The sequence below is a fragment of the Arctopsyche grandis genome, chromosome 7 (genome assembly GCF_051622035.1).
Source record: "Arctopsyche grandis isolate Sample6627 chromosome 7, ASM5162203v2, whole genome shotgun sequence".
NCBI lineage: Eukaryota > Metazoa > Arthropoda > Insecta > Trichoptera > Hydropsychidae > Arctopsyche > Arctopsyche grandis.
Window position 1 is genome coordinate 23,968,284 of NC_135361.1, and position 14,251 is coordinate 23,982,534.

At 29.9% G+C, this 14,251-nt stretch overlaps 3 protein-coding genes across 3 annotated transcripts; all 3 read left to right on the top strand.

Moving 5' to 3' along the window:
• The first annotated feature begins 1,908 nt into the window (after positions 1 to 1,908).
• Positions 1,909 to 5,278, top strand: LOC143914113 (circadian clock-controlled protein daywake-like). The gene is made up of 5 exons (XM_077434204.1): positions 1,909 to 1,921; positions 4,323 to 4,560; positions 4,635 to 4,765; positions 4,886 to 5,038; positions 5,124 to 5,278. The coding sequence occupies exons 1-5, from the start codon at positions 1,909 to 1,911 to the stop codon at positions 5,276 to 5,278; spliced, it is 690 nt and encodes a 229-aa protein (XP_077290330.1).
• Positions 5,279 to 7,533: 2,255 nt separating this feature from the next.
• Positions 7,534 to 10,273, top strand: LOC143914880 (circadian clock-controlled protein daywake-like). The gene is made up of 5 exons (XM_077435265.1): positions 7,534 to 7,657; positions 9,122 to 9,356; positions 9,431 to 9,561; positions 9,707 to 9,853; positions 9,926 to 10,273. The coding sequence occupies exons 1-5, from the start codon at positions 7,582 to 7,584 to the stop codon at positions 10,075 to 10,077; spliced, it is 741 nt and encodes a 246-aa protein (XP_077291391.1). The 5' UTR covers positions 7,534 to 7,581; the 3' UTR covers positions 10,078 to 10,273.
• Positions 10,274 to 10,847: 574 nt separating this feature from the next.
• On the top strand, positions 10,848 to 14,049 carry LOC143914881 (circadian clock-controlled protein daywake-like). The gene is made up of 5 exons (XM_077435267.1): positions 10,848 to 11,017; positions 12,458 to 12,686; positions 13,072 to 13,202; positions 13,279 to 13,431; positions 13,501 to 14,049. Exons 1-5 carry the CDS (start codon positions 10,948 to 10,950, stop codon positions 13,650 to 13,652), a joined length of 735 nt encoding a protein of 244 aa, XP_077291393.1. The 5' UTR covers positions 10,848 to 10,947; the 3' UTR covers positions 13,653 to 14,049.
• Positions 14,050 to 14,251: the final 202 nt, after the last annotated feature.

Sequence of the window (14,251 nt, forward strand, 5' to 3'; positions counted from 1 at the left end):
TAACATATTGGCAAGATTATTTGGTATCATGGTAATTTCCATTGTCATACATGCATACATACATATGTGTATTCACTAATTGATTCAATGGGAAATTCAACGATTGTCAGATCTTTGACGTTAGTGAAAAAAAATTGCATTATACACTTTTTACATCATTTATGAGAGGCCCGTATAAATTTCAATGTTTTTATATAGCGTCATTATCAATCATACCTACACAAATATGTACATACATTCAAATGAAGATGACATAAACAGAAAATAATTTCAGTCCACTATCCAATGCGGGCTAAACTTGTCCAAACTACACCCTCCTAAATCTAATAATATGTACATATTTACGTATGATTACTCAGTAAAGCCCGGACCCAGAGCGCGCCGTTCATTGTTCAAATGTTGTAAATGCATTGTTAAAGGTTTTCCGAACCTTTTTTACAAAGCATTTACAATAATTAAACAATGAGCGGCGCGCTTTGGGTCCGTACTCTAATGATTAGTGTTGTAAGTCGAGAATATTCTCGGAGAACGAGAATATTCCCCAAAAGATTATTCGCCCAGAATTTTCTTTTTTCTTGGTTATAAAACATCTCTAGATAGTTTATTAGCTTTTTAGATGATTCTAGGATATTTTCAGAACCTAATAGGACTAATAGGACTTTCTAGAATATCTGAGAGGATTTTGAATGACATTTTTTCATTCTCACGACACTGAGACACTACCACCATATATGTACATACGTGTTCCGCGAAATTCTTACAGGAATTCAACTCTGGAAGCAATAAATTATACATATTTTTATTGCTTTGGTGAATATATTCCAATTATGATATTATATTATTATTATGTTGTTGTGATTGAATGACTGGCCAAAGTGACGCATTGGAGCTCTGTGTAATGTCACTGTGGCTAATATTTTAAAATTAAATAAAATATAGTACATTAAATTCGTTTTTCAACTCCGGATCCAGATTTGTCTTTCAGTTCCGGATCCGAATTCATATTTCATTTCCGGTTCTCGATTCCTGTTTCATTAAATAAAAGATAGTACATAGTGCTAATGCACCAAATTTTCGTAAAAGATACTTACCAATTAAACTGTTGCCCCTTTAAACTTGCCACGGTGCTTACAAAAATAATTATATTTTAATTTTTATGTAACTGTTTGCATTTTTGTTTTTGTATGTAACTGTTTGCATTTTTATTTTTGAAAAATTGTAAGTGTGTGTTGATTTATTAATACATATATTCTACATATGTACATACATATGTATGTATGTAGAATATATGTATAAAGAAGTTTAGTCAGCAGCATATGTAGCTCGGTCGTTAAACTTCTGCCTAACACCGAGAGGCGCGGGATTCGATCCCATGAGCTGACTTCGATTCGAAAGAATTTTCCTGAGTATATCTGTAGTGCTGCTGGTCAGACTTGGATATTTGTGACTCCAGGTCGATCGTTTCCTATCAGAGTTTGCCAATTTGTCTGATTTAATTGTTGAAACGGTTCCCGATTAAAATTGGCTAAAATCCTTCCTACCTACTATGTTACCACTATTCGAGTATGTATGATTAATGTACAATAAAAATTATGTACAATTCATAGATGTCTCGTTAATTTGCGAGTTTTCAGTGTCTCGTAATTCAGCGACTTGTATAATAAAAATGCTGTATTGTTTGTAATTGGCCAGGAAGGCGCATTGGGGTTTATCTGTAAGGCCTTCCTGGTATAAAATGTAATAAAAAAATTCAAAAAATGTGTATGTACATACATACATAAGGAGTTTCATGGAACCAAATATAATGTGGTTATGTTTACACAGTAATAAAGTTAGATTATTTAATGGTCGTTACCTACAAGTTTAGAAAACGCTGCTCTAAATTACGAATTAGGTACTTTAAAGCTGATGTACAAAGTCGGTAATTCAAAGCTGGTGTACTTCAAAATAAAATAAAATCGATTATTTTTTTTTAAATGACCAAGGTCTTCCCTACATCGGAAGTAATACACATACATATAAATACAAAAATAGGCCAGCTCGCATTAGTTCAAACTTGTCCATCGTAAATGCCGAATTAAAAGTTGGAGTATCTTCAAGGTCGATCAAAATGTACGACTCGCGAGCCGTAAACATATTTTTTGTCACATTATTTGCCATCTGTCTTCCCGTATATTGTAAAGTATTGCGTAAGTATTATCATATCTGACTATATATAATTTTCATATTCCTCTTAATGAAAATAAATAGCAAAATATGTTTTTTATTATATTTAAACAGCCTTTATAATTCAAAATATTGAAACATATTATTTTAAAAACTAAATATAAAAACAAAATCAAATGAAAAATTAAATACATACATACATAAAATCATTGACTTGAGTTCGTCCAGTTCATTTTTACATACCTCTTTTAGCTTGTTAAAAAGAATTAAGTTATAAAGCGTAACTTATAGATTTGATTAATAACCGTTCCGAAGTTTTCGAAGATTTTCAGATCCGGATCCAGCTTCGTTTTTCAACTCCGGATCCAGATTTGTCTTTCAGTTCCGGATCCGAATTCATATTTCATTTCCGGTTCTCGATTCCTGTTTCAGTTCCGGATGCCGATTTCATTTTCAGTTCCGAATCCCGATTTTATTAATATAAAATAGTTCTTCTCCTCTCTTTTATGAAGAGATTCATTTTTATTTAAAATTATATATTTCTCAAATTTTTAAATTTTATATTATATGCAGGCGCGGCTCGAGCATAGGAACTGCGGCACTGCAGCACCCCCAGAAAAAATACAAAAAAATCACATTTGTATACATTCACAACTTGTGAATATAATTTAAATTAGAATGATTAGATATTTGACATAATCATTATTAATGAGTACGTCAAATATATCTAAATACAAGTTGTAAATGCGTTTGTCAAATTTTTTTGTAATTTTTCTGGGGGTGCTGCAGCGCCGCAGTTCCTATGCACGAACCGCACCTGATTATATGTACATATATGTACATACATACATATATAATATAAGTGACTTATTAACATATATTCGGAAAGCATTTGTTTTGTTTTTATTGTTCATAAATTATGTTCACAATATATATTAGCCTATTCTAATACTGATCCGGCAATCATCATCTATTTACACATAATTTTTCTTGTTAGTATTTAAAGCATTATATTTAGTTAGTATTGTACATCATTATATGAAAAAAAAAGCTTAAACAACCTTCTTCTTTGTTCCCTCTCAATATAATGAAAATCTTAATAATAACTGCCTCAAATTTTAAAAACAAATGTTTTTTTAATACTAAGCTAGACATTGATTAATTAATTTAAGATGACATACAAAAATAATATGTACATACATCAGTGGCGTGCGGTTACTTTTCAACCAGAGGATGCTGTCCAAAACACGATGAGTTTATTTTTTTTATTTTTTTTTTGTTCCAAACATTGTCATATTTATATTTATTAAAATGTCTTTGATATATTTTCGTGTTTTATTGAATGAATATTCAATATTGGTGTGGGTTTTTGGCTCTTAACAATAATCTCTTTTTCATTATACGGTAGAGAAGCAAATGTCCTTTTTAGTACATTTTAATTAAACAATTGCAATATTATTAACAACGGCGATAAATAGTAATTTAGGACGTAATACATTACAATAAAAGAATAAATGTAAATAACTTAGGACGTAACGTACAAAATATCAATCAACGAATCAAGTGAAAGTCCATACATAAAAATCGAATCAAGTCCATACATACGAAAAGAGAATTTGCTTCCAGACCAAGTGTCACGCGAGCGAGACGGCTGTAGCGTCGTCTCACTCATGCGCATACGCAAGAGTGACAGCTCACTTGTGCGCATGCGCAAAAGATTTGTAAACAACTTCAGCATCCAAGGCAATACGAGTTTGGTGTGAAACAAGCATCGGTCGCGCAGACGGCTCCGGCTTTTCAACGGGGATCTCCGTTCATGTCAATTTTGAATATATCATAATCACGTAATCAAAAATAAATGAAAGAAATAAAACTAAGAAATTCAGAAAACAAACGGTATGAAAATATTTTTGACGTAAATTTTAAGGGATGCGCAGTATCCACAGCATCCATGGGCGGCACGCCACTGATGTACATACATATATCGCACATTATAGGTCGAATTAAAAATATTCATAACTTTAGATTTTTTTGTGTTGTGCCTAGCGTATTGCAATTTTCATTTTAGAAAAGCATGATTCATGCAAAAATTTAATGTAAAATTAGAGAGTATTTCTTTTTTCATATTATATAATTTGAGTATTTCTCTTTTATAGCCGAATATATTGACATATGCTATCGCGATGACCCAAATTTGAACCAATGTTTGACAAAGGAGGCAAATAAAATCTTGAAGAAATTTTCCAAGGGAGTTCCTGAGATAGGTATTGTATCCACAGATCCCTTTTTCATTGGCGATGTTGATGTGATACCTGAAAAATCTAGTTCTCTGTCTCTGAAACAGAAAAACTCAGTCCTAAAAGGAATAAAAAATGCTAACATTATAGACTTACAGTAAGTCGAAGTTGTTTTAGCATATTTTTTATATCTATAAATGATTATTCGAAAAGTTATTGTTAAAATTTTAGAATTGATCCAATACAAAAGACTGGATTCATTCGCGGTGTTGTAAATGTAACTTTGAATTCCAAGTATGTCGTCAATGGCCGCCTGTTGTTGTTTCCAATAACTGGAGATGGTGATATGTCCATAAAAATAAGTAAGTAATAGTAATGACAATGAGAAATAAATGTATAAAAAAAAATTACTTATATCGAGTTTCAAAAATGTACTACAATGTCAACTAAAGCTAAATTAAAATGTTTTCTCATGATTTCAGCCAACTTTGACATTCAAATAAAATGGAATTGGTTTACATTCATTGGTCAAGATGGTAAAGAATATTCACAATTCAAACATTATACTAGCAAATACGACTATGAAAATGTCAAATTCAAATTGAACGGCTTGTTCAATAACGATAAAGTTTTGGGTATGATTTGTAAATCCGTAATTAATTTAAAAAAAACTGAATGACATTCCTTAGATTTAAAATAATAATTCGACTACAATTTCAGGTGACGCTATGAATTCAATTTTGAACCAAAATTCGAGAGAAATTATGGCTGATTTGGGAGGGCCTACTATTAACATTATCATTAAGCGTTTGGCAAAACTCGTGAAGACATTCTTTTCCCAAGTTCCTTACGATGAATTGTTGCCTTTGAAATAAGCATTTCTATCACTAATATAAATAAAATCGAATGTACAAGATATAAAATATAAATTAAATAAAATCGAATGTACAAGATATAAAAATGTTTTATTCAAACGCCAACACTATTACAACACAGTAAGAGAACTTTGTAACTTTGGCGTGATTGACGCTAAAACGATTAATTTAATATTATTTGAATTCATAAATAAATTAAAATTCAATGTTATGTTAGTCATCGCCTTCAGAGATGGTCAACGGGTATTCTCAAGCACATATGTATGTAGTTACGGGTCTACGTGACGAGCCAGAATGTTAAATTACAGAAAACACAAATATCGGAAGGCAATGATCGAAAATCGAAAGATCTTAAGTTAAAAGATCAAAAAAAAGGGTGCATGGTACATACTCACGCACATACTCACTTAATTTTCGCGAGCAGGGTACAACAGGAACAAGAGGAACAGGCTTTTTCTTCCGTATTCTGCGCGCGCACATTAATACGGGAGGAAAAGCCTGTTCCTCTTGTTCCTGAGTATGTGCGTGAGTATGTACCGTTTACCATGCACCCTTTTTTTTGATCTTTCGACTTAAGATCTTTCGATTTTCGATCTTTGCCTTCCGATATTTGGGTTTTCTGTAATTTAACATTCTGGCTCGTCACGGAGACCGTGTAGTTACATACATACATATATGTATGTGTGTATAAATTCATGAAAGAAAATTAAACTACATGCATACACACAATAAATCAAAGATTGTATATCTTTTTGTTTTCAAATAGTTTTCCTTTTCCTTAGGGAAATTTATAATAGAAACATCACAACACAACAAATACACCAATATTTGTAAAATCAATTTTGTGCTATTTTTCAACAACAACGTGTATATAAAATAATAACCACCTTTTAGCATCTGAAAGCCTAATGTTTGACTGGAGATAATGATGAAATGTGAAAAGTGATGAATTTAACTTAATACTTGATACCAAATTTTTTCTTTATTTATACAGGTATACATACACCCATTTTTACTTTATCCACATGACATATATGGTCAACATTATACATACGTATTATTCAAGGCCAATTACAAACATCTATGACAAATTTTTGCAGCATTTTAAATATTAATAAATCATGACCCCAAAACCCAAATTTTGCGAGAAATAGAACAAGATTGTAAATTTGTTGGATCCGTTTCCAATGAAATCAGATAAATTGACACACTCTCAATATCAAGAAGATTAAAATAATTTAAAAGGTCAAAGTCAAATAATGAAATATTTAAAAAAAATAAAATACTACTTCCGGTAAACGAATTCTGACCAAAACCTTAGCAGCACTAAGTTAGTACATAAAAAATACAAATGTAAATTTTCAACTTAATACGTTAAGGGATGTGGACCGAATCGAGGTGACAACATTTTTGACCTTTCTAAGAGGAAAATATCCCACTTCCAGTTTATTAAATTTAATGATTTTTTTTTATTTTCATCACATTGCTACAAGAATTATAATTGGATTTTTTCGCGGAGAACACACATGTTTAAGAGGTCGAAAAAATAGTGGAAGAAAAATCGAACAAAAGGAAACTGCCACTTTCGGTTGAGGAATGCTTACTAAATTTTATACATAACTTTTTATTATGCTAAAATTTTAGATATGAAATTTCAGTTCAATAAACCAAAAGGTTTCTGAGAAAAACATAAAAAACGTCGATTCCCTAGAGTAAAAATACTACTTTCGGTTTAGATAAAAATATTTAAAATTTATAAAGTTATAAAAATTATTATTTCTATTACATGTAAAAAAATTTTAGTCCGATTCAGTTAGCGGTTTGGGAGATAATTGAATTCAAAAACTTAAAAAAAAGAGGACACCTATAAGGGGAGGTACCATTTCCGGTCAACTTAAAAATTTAAAAAAAAACTACGTCGTGTCGATAAGAATTTCAGTAACCGATACTAAGTTTCGATTCGATAGGACTAACGGTGTTCAAAAAATCCCCAAAATACACATACACACATTTTTTCTATGCAGATCATGAAAATGTGATCAGTAATCGATTCCGAGTTCGAATCAGTCAAAATCTCGAGTTCGAATTTTCGCATGATCACAAAACTTCATCTATTATTATTACGTATGTACATCGATTGACTATCAATGATTTTTCATGGATATTTCACCGATTTTCAAGCAAAAAGTTATTACAATAAATTTTTTCCAGTAATACATTTTTATATATATACACGAAACACTGACGAATTTTCTATATTATATATACTTTGATTTATCCAAGACCGTCTACATAGTAACAATATGTCTCGTGCTAATATTATTAATTTTGTATTTTTGTCGCTATGTTTGTTCGACTACGCGTATTCGGCCAAATTACGTGAGTGTGCTTTAGTAAAATATACAATTCTGAAAATGAATATATTTTATTCTTAATAATACTAATTGTGAAAACATTGTGATCATTGCTATTTGTAACACTATACATACATAATTAGCAATTATTGATGATGTGATTTAACCTTAGCTTTTGTGAATTAATGAATATTAATTCAACCTAGTTACAGTCACTGCCACTGCTTGCAAATTAGCCTAGCGTGTTATTACTATATTACAAAATTTGATAAAATAAATATGTAAAAAAAAGCTAGTTTCCTACATCGAAAAATTTTTCTTTCTTTGAACTTAACCTATTACCAGGGCTGTAGCTCGGGGGGGGGGGGCAGATGTTCCTGGACACAAAAATGAGGGGAACACGAATGGGCGGTTCGTAATATCTGGGATTTTTATATATTTTATATATCTATTTTTTAAAATGTTGATTATTTTCTGAAATGTTTTAATTAAAATTCAGACGCGGCCTACGATGAAGGGGAGGGAGTCGCCATTACGAAAATAACAATATTCTCCTTTTAATACAATTTAGTATTTTGAATTTGAATTTATTGGTTGCGAGAAAACATTAATATTGATATTTCACTTAATATTATTATATTTGAAACTTGTGAATTAAAAAATAATAATAATGAAGAGGTGGGGGAGGGGGGATGTTAGTACCATATTTGCCCCCAGGTGCAAACTACCCTATCTACGGCGCTACCTATTATCTAAATAATATAGTCGATATAATGGAGTGAAGAGATTGAAATAGCAGTGGGCAGGTGGCGAAGCTAGAATAACGGACGTCAAATGGATGAAAGAAGTGCTCGAATGGTACCCGATAGAATTTAAAAGGGTGCAAAGAATGCCACACGGGAGATGGGTAGATGAAATTAGAGAAATATATAGGATGAGATGGATGAGAGTTACCTCAGACAGAGAGTTGAGAGTTAAATCAGACACAAGTGGAAGCGTGTTGGAGAGCATTTTATCTAGCATTCGATGACAAATGGCTGTAATGATAATGATCACATAATATGTATCTCATATTGTAATGCGCAACATCACCTAAGAGGAAAAGCCGAAATTTTCAAATTTAACATCGCCATAGTTCACGCTAAAAAATCATGAATGACCTCAATTTACCCTTGGAGTTTTGTACTTTAGACAGTGTGATCCGAACACATTTTTTTTTTTCACAACGTTCATTAATCAAATATTCAAAATTAACATAGCGGCTTGTGTGTACATATTATAATATTTGATTGATTAATAATTTGTATGCATTTATAATACGCATACTTACGTATGTATCTTTTCTTAGAATTTTTTCGGTAAATATATTAATTTCAATTGTATCTCAATACTTAATTAGGCTCACTACATAAACAGTCCTTAAATATATTATTATAAAATTATAAATTGAATTATATGATTAAAAACATATGTATTTTCAATATTTCAGCAAGCAGTGTGACTCCTTGTAAAAGGAATAACCCCGATTTGGACAATTGCGTTTTAATGGCAGCAAGAAAATTCCAAAAAGAGTTCACCAGTGGGATTCCCGCACTAGGAATTCCAAAAATGGACCCTTACACTATTTCTGGCTTCAACTTGGATACTGGAGATTCTGGTTTTAAAATGAATTTTCTTTCTTCTTACTTGCGTGGGTTTAAAGACGCGAAAATCGAAAATTTAAAGTAAATATAAATATAAACTAACATTATTTTTATGTTACACTATTTACTATAATGAATTTCATGTTGTTTCATAGGTTTGATTTAAATGCAAAGACACTTATTTTAGAAACAAATTTAGATGCAGTAGCAGACACGAAATATAACGCTACCGGAAAAATCATGCAATTTCCATTCAATGGATTAGGCAACTTCACGATGGGATTGTGTTAGTATCAACAATATATTAAACAAACATAACATCAATAATGAAAATGTATTACATAATTATATATATGTATATATATATATATATATATATATATATATATATATATATATATATATATATATTTATATACATATACATACAGATGGATTACAACTGAAACTCCGCATGAAGTGGGATTTCAAGAAAGGCAGTGACAATAAGAATCACATTGAAATAAAATCGAACAAAGCCCAATACAAAGTCGATACTGCCAAATTCACAATAACTGGATTGCTCAACGAAGAAATGGGTTCGTCATCTTCAACTGTTTATATTTAAATATTTTAATAATTATAATGGACTTCACTATCGATTGTTATAGATGCGGCAATGAGCAATCTTTTGGACAGTCATTGGAGAATACTTGAGCGGGAAGTGGCTCCATCGATTGTTAAATTTTTAGAGGAAAATATGAGATTATATTTGAACGACTTCTTTTCGAAGATTGCATACGATGATCTATTCCCTATGTAAATGCAATTTAAATATGATTAATTTGTATAAGACTTTAATAAAATTGCTGTGGAAATTTTCTTCAAAATTATCAATAGATTTCGATTAAAATTATAAACATTTAAGTATAATATATGTATTTATTTATGTATAACATTTGATTAATAATTTAATAAACATATTTATAATTACATAATATAAATAAATATAAACAGTTAACATTTCTTTTCATTATTACAATAATTCGTTGGGGGGGTGGTGGCCTCGTGTTGAGTGCTTTAAGGGTCGAATTCTTTGACCTTTAAAGCGGGCTTTAATGATTATTACAATAATACATTGATTTTATCGTTGGGCTTTTGAAAAATGTTATTTTATTAAGTCAACATCATTTATTCCCATAATTTAGAAACATTTTTGTATAATAGTGTTACTAGTTAAAACATAAATTGTATTGTGTGATGAGAGTCATAAAAATGAAATCACCATTTAAAACCGATAAAAATATTTGAGAGTGTAGTTTCGAACCAAAGAAACAACATGAAAAATGAATATTTAATATTTATGTATGTAGAACATTCATTGTCATTAAATTTTAAACGACTCTGTAATTGATACAATACTTTACAGATACCAAGACGCTCGCCAAATATATAAAGTTTTAAATATTCCCGGATGTTTTAAATGAAAATTTAAATTTAGCTTCATCGTATTTAATAAACTGTCGATTTCTCGGAAAACTGGTTTTCACTGTCGCGATCCGCACACATTTGCAACAATTGATATTCTTCGATGCTATATAAACACTGTCGAGTTAATATTTTCTTCTTAGTTCATGCAGAAGTATTTGATGTTTATATCTGAAACGCGGATCCCAACAAAACTGAAACGAAGATGAAAAGCTTGTGTTTTTTCTTCGCAGTCATTTTAGTGATATCAACGAACGGTTATGCGCAAACCCTACGTGAGTTTATTTTGTTCTTGTTATTTTTTATGTGCTATTTATTTCCACTTTAATTATAAATTTCATATATTATATATCGCATTAGAATACAATATATGCAGAGTAATATTTATATTTTAATTGTGTATGTATATACTTTAGTGATTGAACTATTATATTATATTCCTCTATTTTCAAAAACTTTTTTTTTATTCTAATAAATACATAAATATATATATATATATATATATATATATATATATATATATATATATATATATATATATATATATATATATATATATATATATATATAAATATATATATATATATATATATATATATATATATATATATATATATATACTTACACATATATACATACATATATATACATACATATATATGTATGTTTGTATGGGTACATTTCGAAGAAAACAATTAATTGGGTACATTTGGCGTTAAATGTATTTTCTTACTCTTAATACATACCTATATATCTATAAAATAACAATCTTTTATATTATAAGGCTTGTATATATATACTTTACATCTGTAATACATATACCTCCATATTGAAATTGACATACATATGTATATGTATTTATGTAGGCAAATAAACTAAAATTGTATTGTTTGTAAAATATCTTTTACAATATATTTATATTATCAAGCATCCTAAAATAGTATTAATGCCAACCTTGTTTAGTTTTCATATCTCAAATCAACACATCATGTTTAGTGATGTATTGAATTATCAACTCTTCTATAATGTTTAAAGTATGGTAATCAAACTGTTCATTTAAAATCACGCTCTGAAATGACTTTATTTATATAAAATGTACATACATACATACATGTTAATACATATTATTTAATTAAATTTAATATTGTGTAATATACATATATTCACTTTCATTTTCTGCAAACAGTAGTGATCGGTTGCAAAGTGTAAATTACTTGATACTTATACCGGTTTTGTTGACCCATTCACGTAACTCAGAAATCAGATAAGTGATGCAAAAACTGCATCGAAAGCATTTCCAGTTTTAGCGGTAGCATGCGAATTAGTTCTGCTCATCGTTAATGATCGATGACTATAAAAATTTCATAAATCTCATACCTGTCATCGTGTTTCAAAACATTTGAAAACTCACATTTTGACATTAAACTTTCCGACAGTTAATATGACAGTGCAATGGTATATTTCGATATTAACTTACAGCTACATATGTAATGGAACTCTAAAATAATACAAAAAATATCAATGTAAGTACCGGATCTACGTAAATATTTGTCATTACTAAATTCGGTTGTTTTGTCCGTATTTGTTGATTTTTATGAAAAACTTGTTGCAGTTCACCTTGACCAAAGATTTTCACCTTTAATTGACCGAAAAACAACTTTTTTATCTTAAATCTTCCTGTACCGAAAAATATAAATATTTTTTTATTATTTTAGCTTCTTTTATTGATCGATGCAAGTGGTCGGATCCGGAATTGACGAGATGTCTAACAAGCGCAGTTCAAGCAGCTATTCCACACATGGCAAATGGAATTCCGGAACTCAAGGTTCCTGGAATTGATCCTCTGAAGGTAGACAACATCAGGGTTAATCAACCAGCTTTGAAAGTGCAGTTTGAAGATGCTTTTATTTCAGGATTAAAGTCATGCAAAGTTAACGAGTTTAGGTACATATAATATACCGGTCTCCGTGACGAGACAGAATGTTAAACGACAGAAAACGCAAATATCTATTTTATTACTATTTTATACAAATATTTTATTAATGTGCGCGCGCAGAATACGGGAGGAAAAGCATGTTCCTCTTGTTCCTGTTGTATCCTGCTCACGCAAATTAAGTGAGTATGTACCGTTTACCATGCACCATTTTTTTTTGATCTTTCGACTTAAGATCTTTTGATTTTCGATCTTTGTCTTCCGATATTTGCGTTTTCTGTCATTTAACATTCTGTCTCGTCACGTAGACCCATAATATACATATTTACATACATTTGACTCACCTTTGCTGATGTTATTTATAATACATCTTCAATTTCTTTTTATAAAATACAGAATAGATCCAAAAAGTAAAAAGATGTATTTTAATTATACAAAAAATGGATCATTCAATGGAAAGTATCAAGTTGATGGACGTATACTCATCATTCCGATTAAAGGAGAAGGGGATGCTTCAATAAAATTCAGTCAGTATCTAGATTAAAATTGAATTATTGTAAGAAGTTCTGGAATATATTTTTTTTATTTAAATTTAATTTATAGCAAATTTGAACTACTACTTTATTATGGACTACGATACAGTTAAAGGTGACGACGGAAAAAACCATTGGAAAATATTAAAACATCAAGCTACTTATAATACAGAAAAAGCCGTATATCGCTTTGGAAATCTTTTCGGTGGAAATAAACAATTATGTAAGATTGATGAAAACTTTAAATGTGTTTTTTAAAGTGCGTATGATAAATTCTATGTTTACTTTACAGCTGATACGGCCCACAAAGTCGTCAATGACAATTGGCAGCTGATTTTCAATGACATGTCCCCGCCAATCATGAAGAAGGTCATTCGCAGTGTTGTTAACGTAATATCTAAATTTTTCGAAAGTTTTCCCATCGATGATATTATATTACCGTAGGTTTTAAGTGTTATCTATTCATTAAAAACGATGAGCTTTAAAAATAAATTATATAAGTTATGTATCTTTTTTATTCACATTGAAAATCTATACACTTCCTGCACAATCATCGCAATTCAATTCATATACTTTTTGCTCATCAAATATCAATTATTAATATCGTATTACATATATGCACATACCTTTTTTTTCCAAACGGGTATGATTTTTTTTATTAAAGATTATGGGAATTTTGACAGTATAACTACCTACATATTCCATATACATACCTACCTACATACATACCTACATATATGTATATCCTACAATTTACCTTGAAACATTAATTGTCAAAATTGTAACATTGAAGGCAGTTTAAATAATCAGAATATTTTTTTTTAATAAATTTTAAGGTTACAAAAATAGCTTACTCTATATTTATTTATGTGTACAGTCGCGGTTTCGGAAACTGGAACACCATAGAAAAATGTGATTTTGCGTGAAATTTCAGTGATCTTAAATAAAATAACCACCCAAAGTCATTAAAATGGTAGATTATATCATAGTGCTTTATTTTAACGACAATCGTTAAGAAAAGAAACAACAACAAAAAGGTAGGT

Bases quoted from the DNA above. Each gene is read 5' to 3' on its own strand.
- LOC143914113 (XM_077434204.1), top strand. The intron at 4,561-4,634 runs GTAAGTCGAAGT...TTAAAATTTTAG, and splicing joins GCTAACATTATAGACTTACA to AATTGATCCAATACAAAAGA. The intron at 4,766-4,885 runs GTAAGTAATAGT...TCATGATTTCAG, and splicing joins TGATATGTCCATAAAAATAA to CCAACTTTGACATTCAAATA.
- LOC143914880 (XM_077435265.1), top strand. From the start codon at position 7,582: ATGTCTCGTGCTAATATTATTAATTTTGTATTTTTGTCGCTATGTTTG. The intron at 7,658-9,121 runs GTGAGTGTGCTT...TCAATATTTCAG, and splicing joins CGCGTATTCGGCCAAATTAC to CAAGCAGTGTGACTCCTTGT. The intron at 9,357-9,430 runs GTAAATATAAAT...GTTGTTTCATAG, and splicing joins GCGAAAATCGAAAATTTAAA to GTTTGATTTAAATGCAAAGA.
- LOC143914881 (XM_077435267.1), top strand. From the start codon at position 10,948: ATGAAAAGCTTGTGTTTTTTCTTCGCAGTCATTTTAGTGATATCAACG. The intron at 11,018-12,457 runs GTGAGTTTATTT...TTATTATTTTAG, and splicing joins CGGTTATGCGCAAACCCTAC to CTTCTTTTATTGATCGATGC. The intron at 13,432-13,500 runs GTAAGATTGATG...TTTACTTTACAG, and splicing joins CGGTGGAAATAAACAATTAT to CTGATACGGCCCACAAAGTC.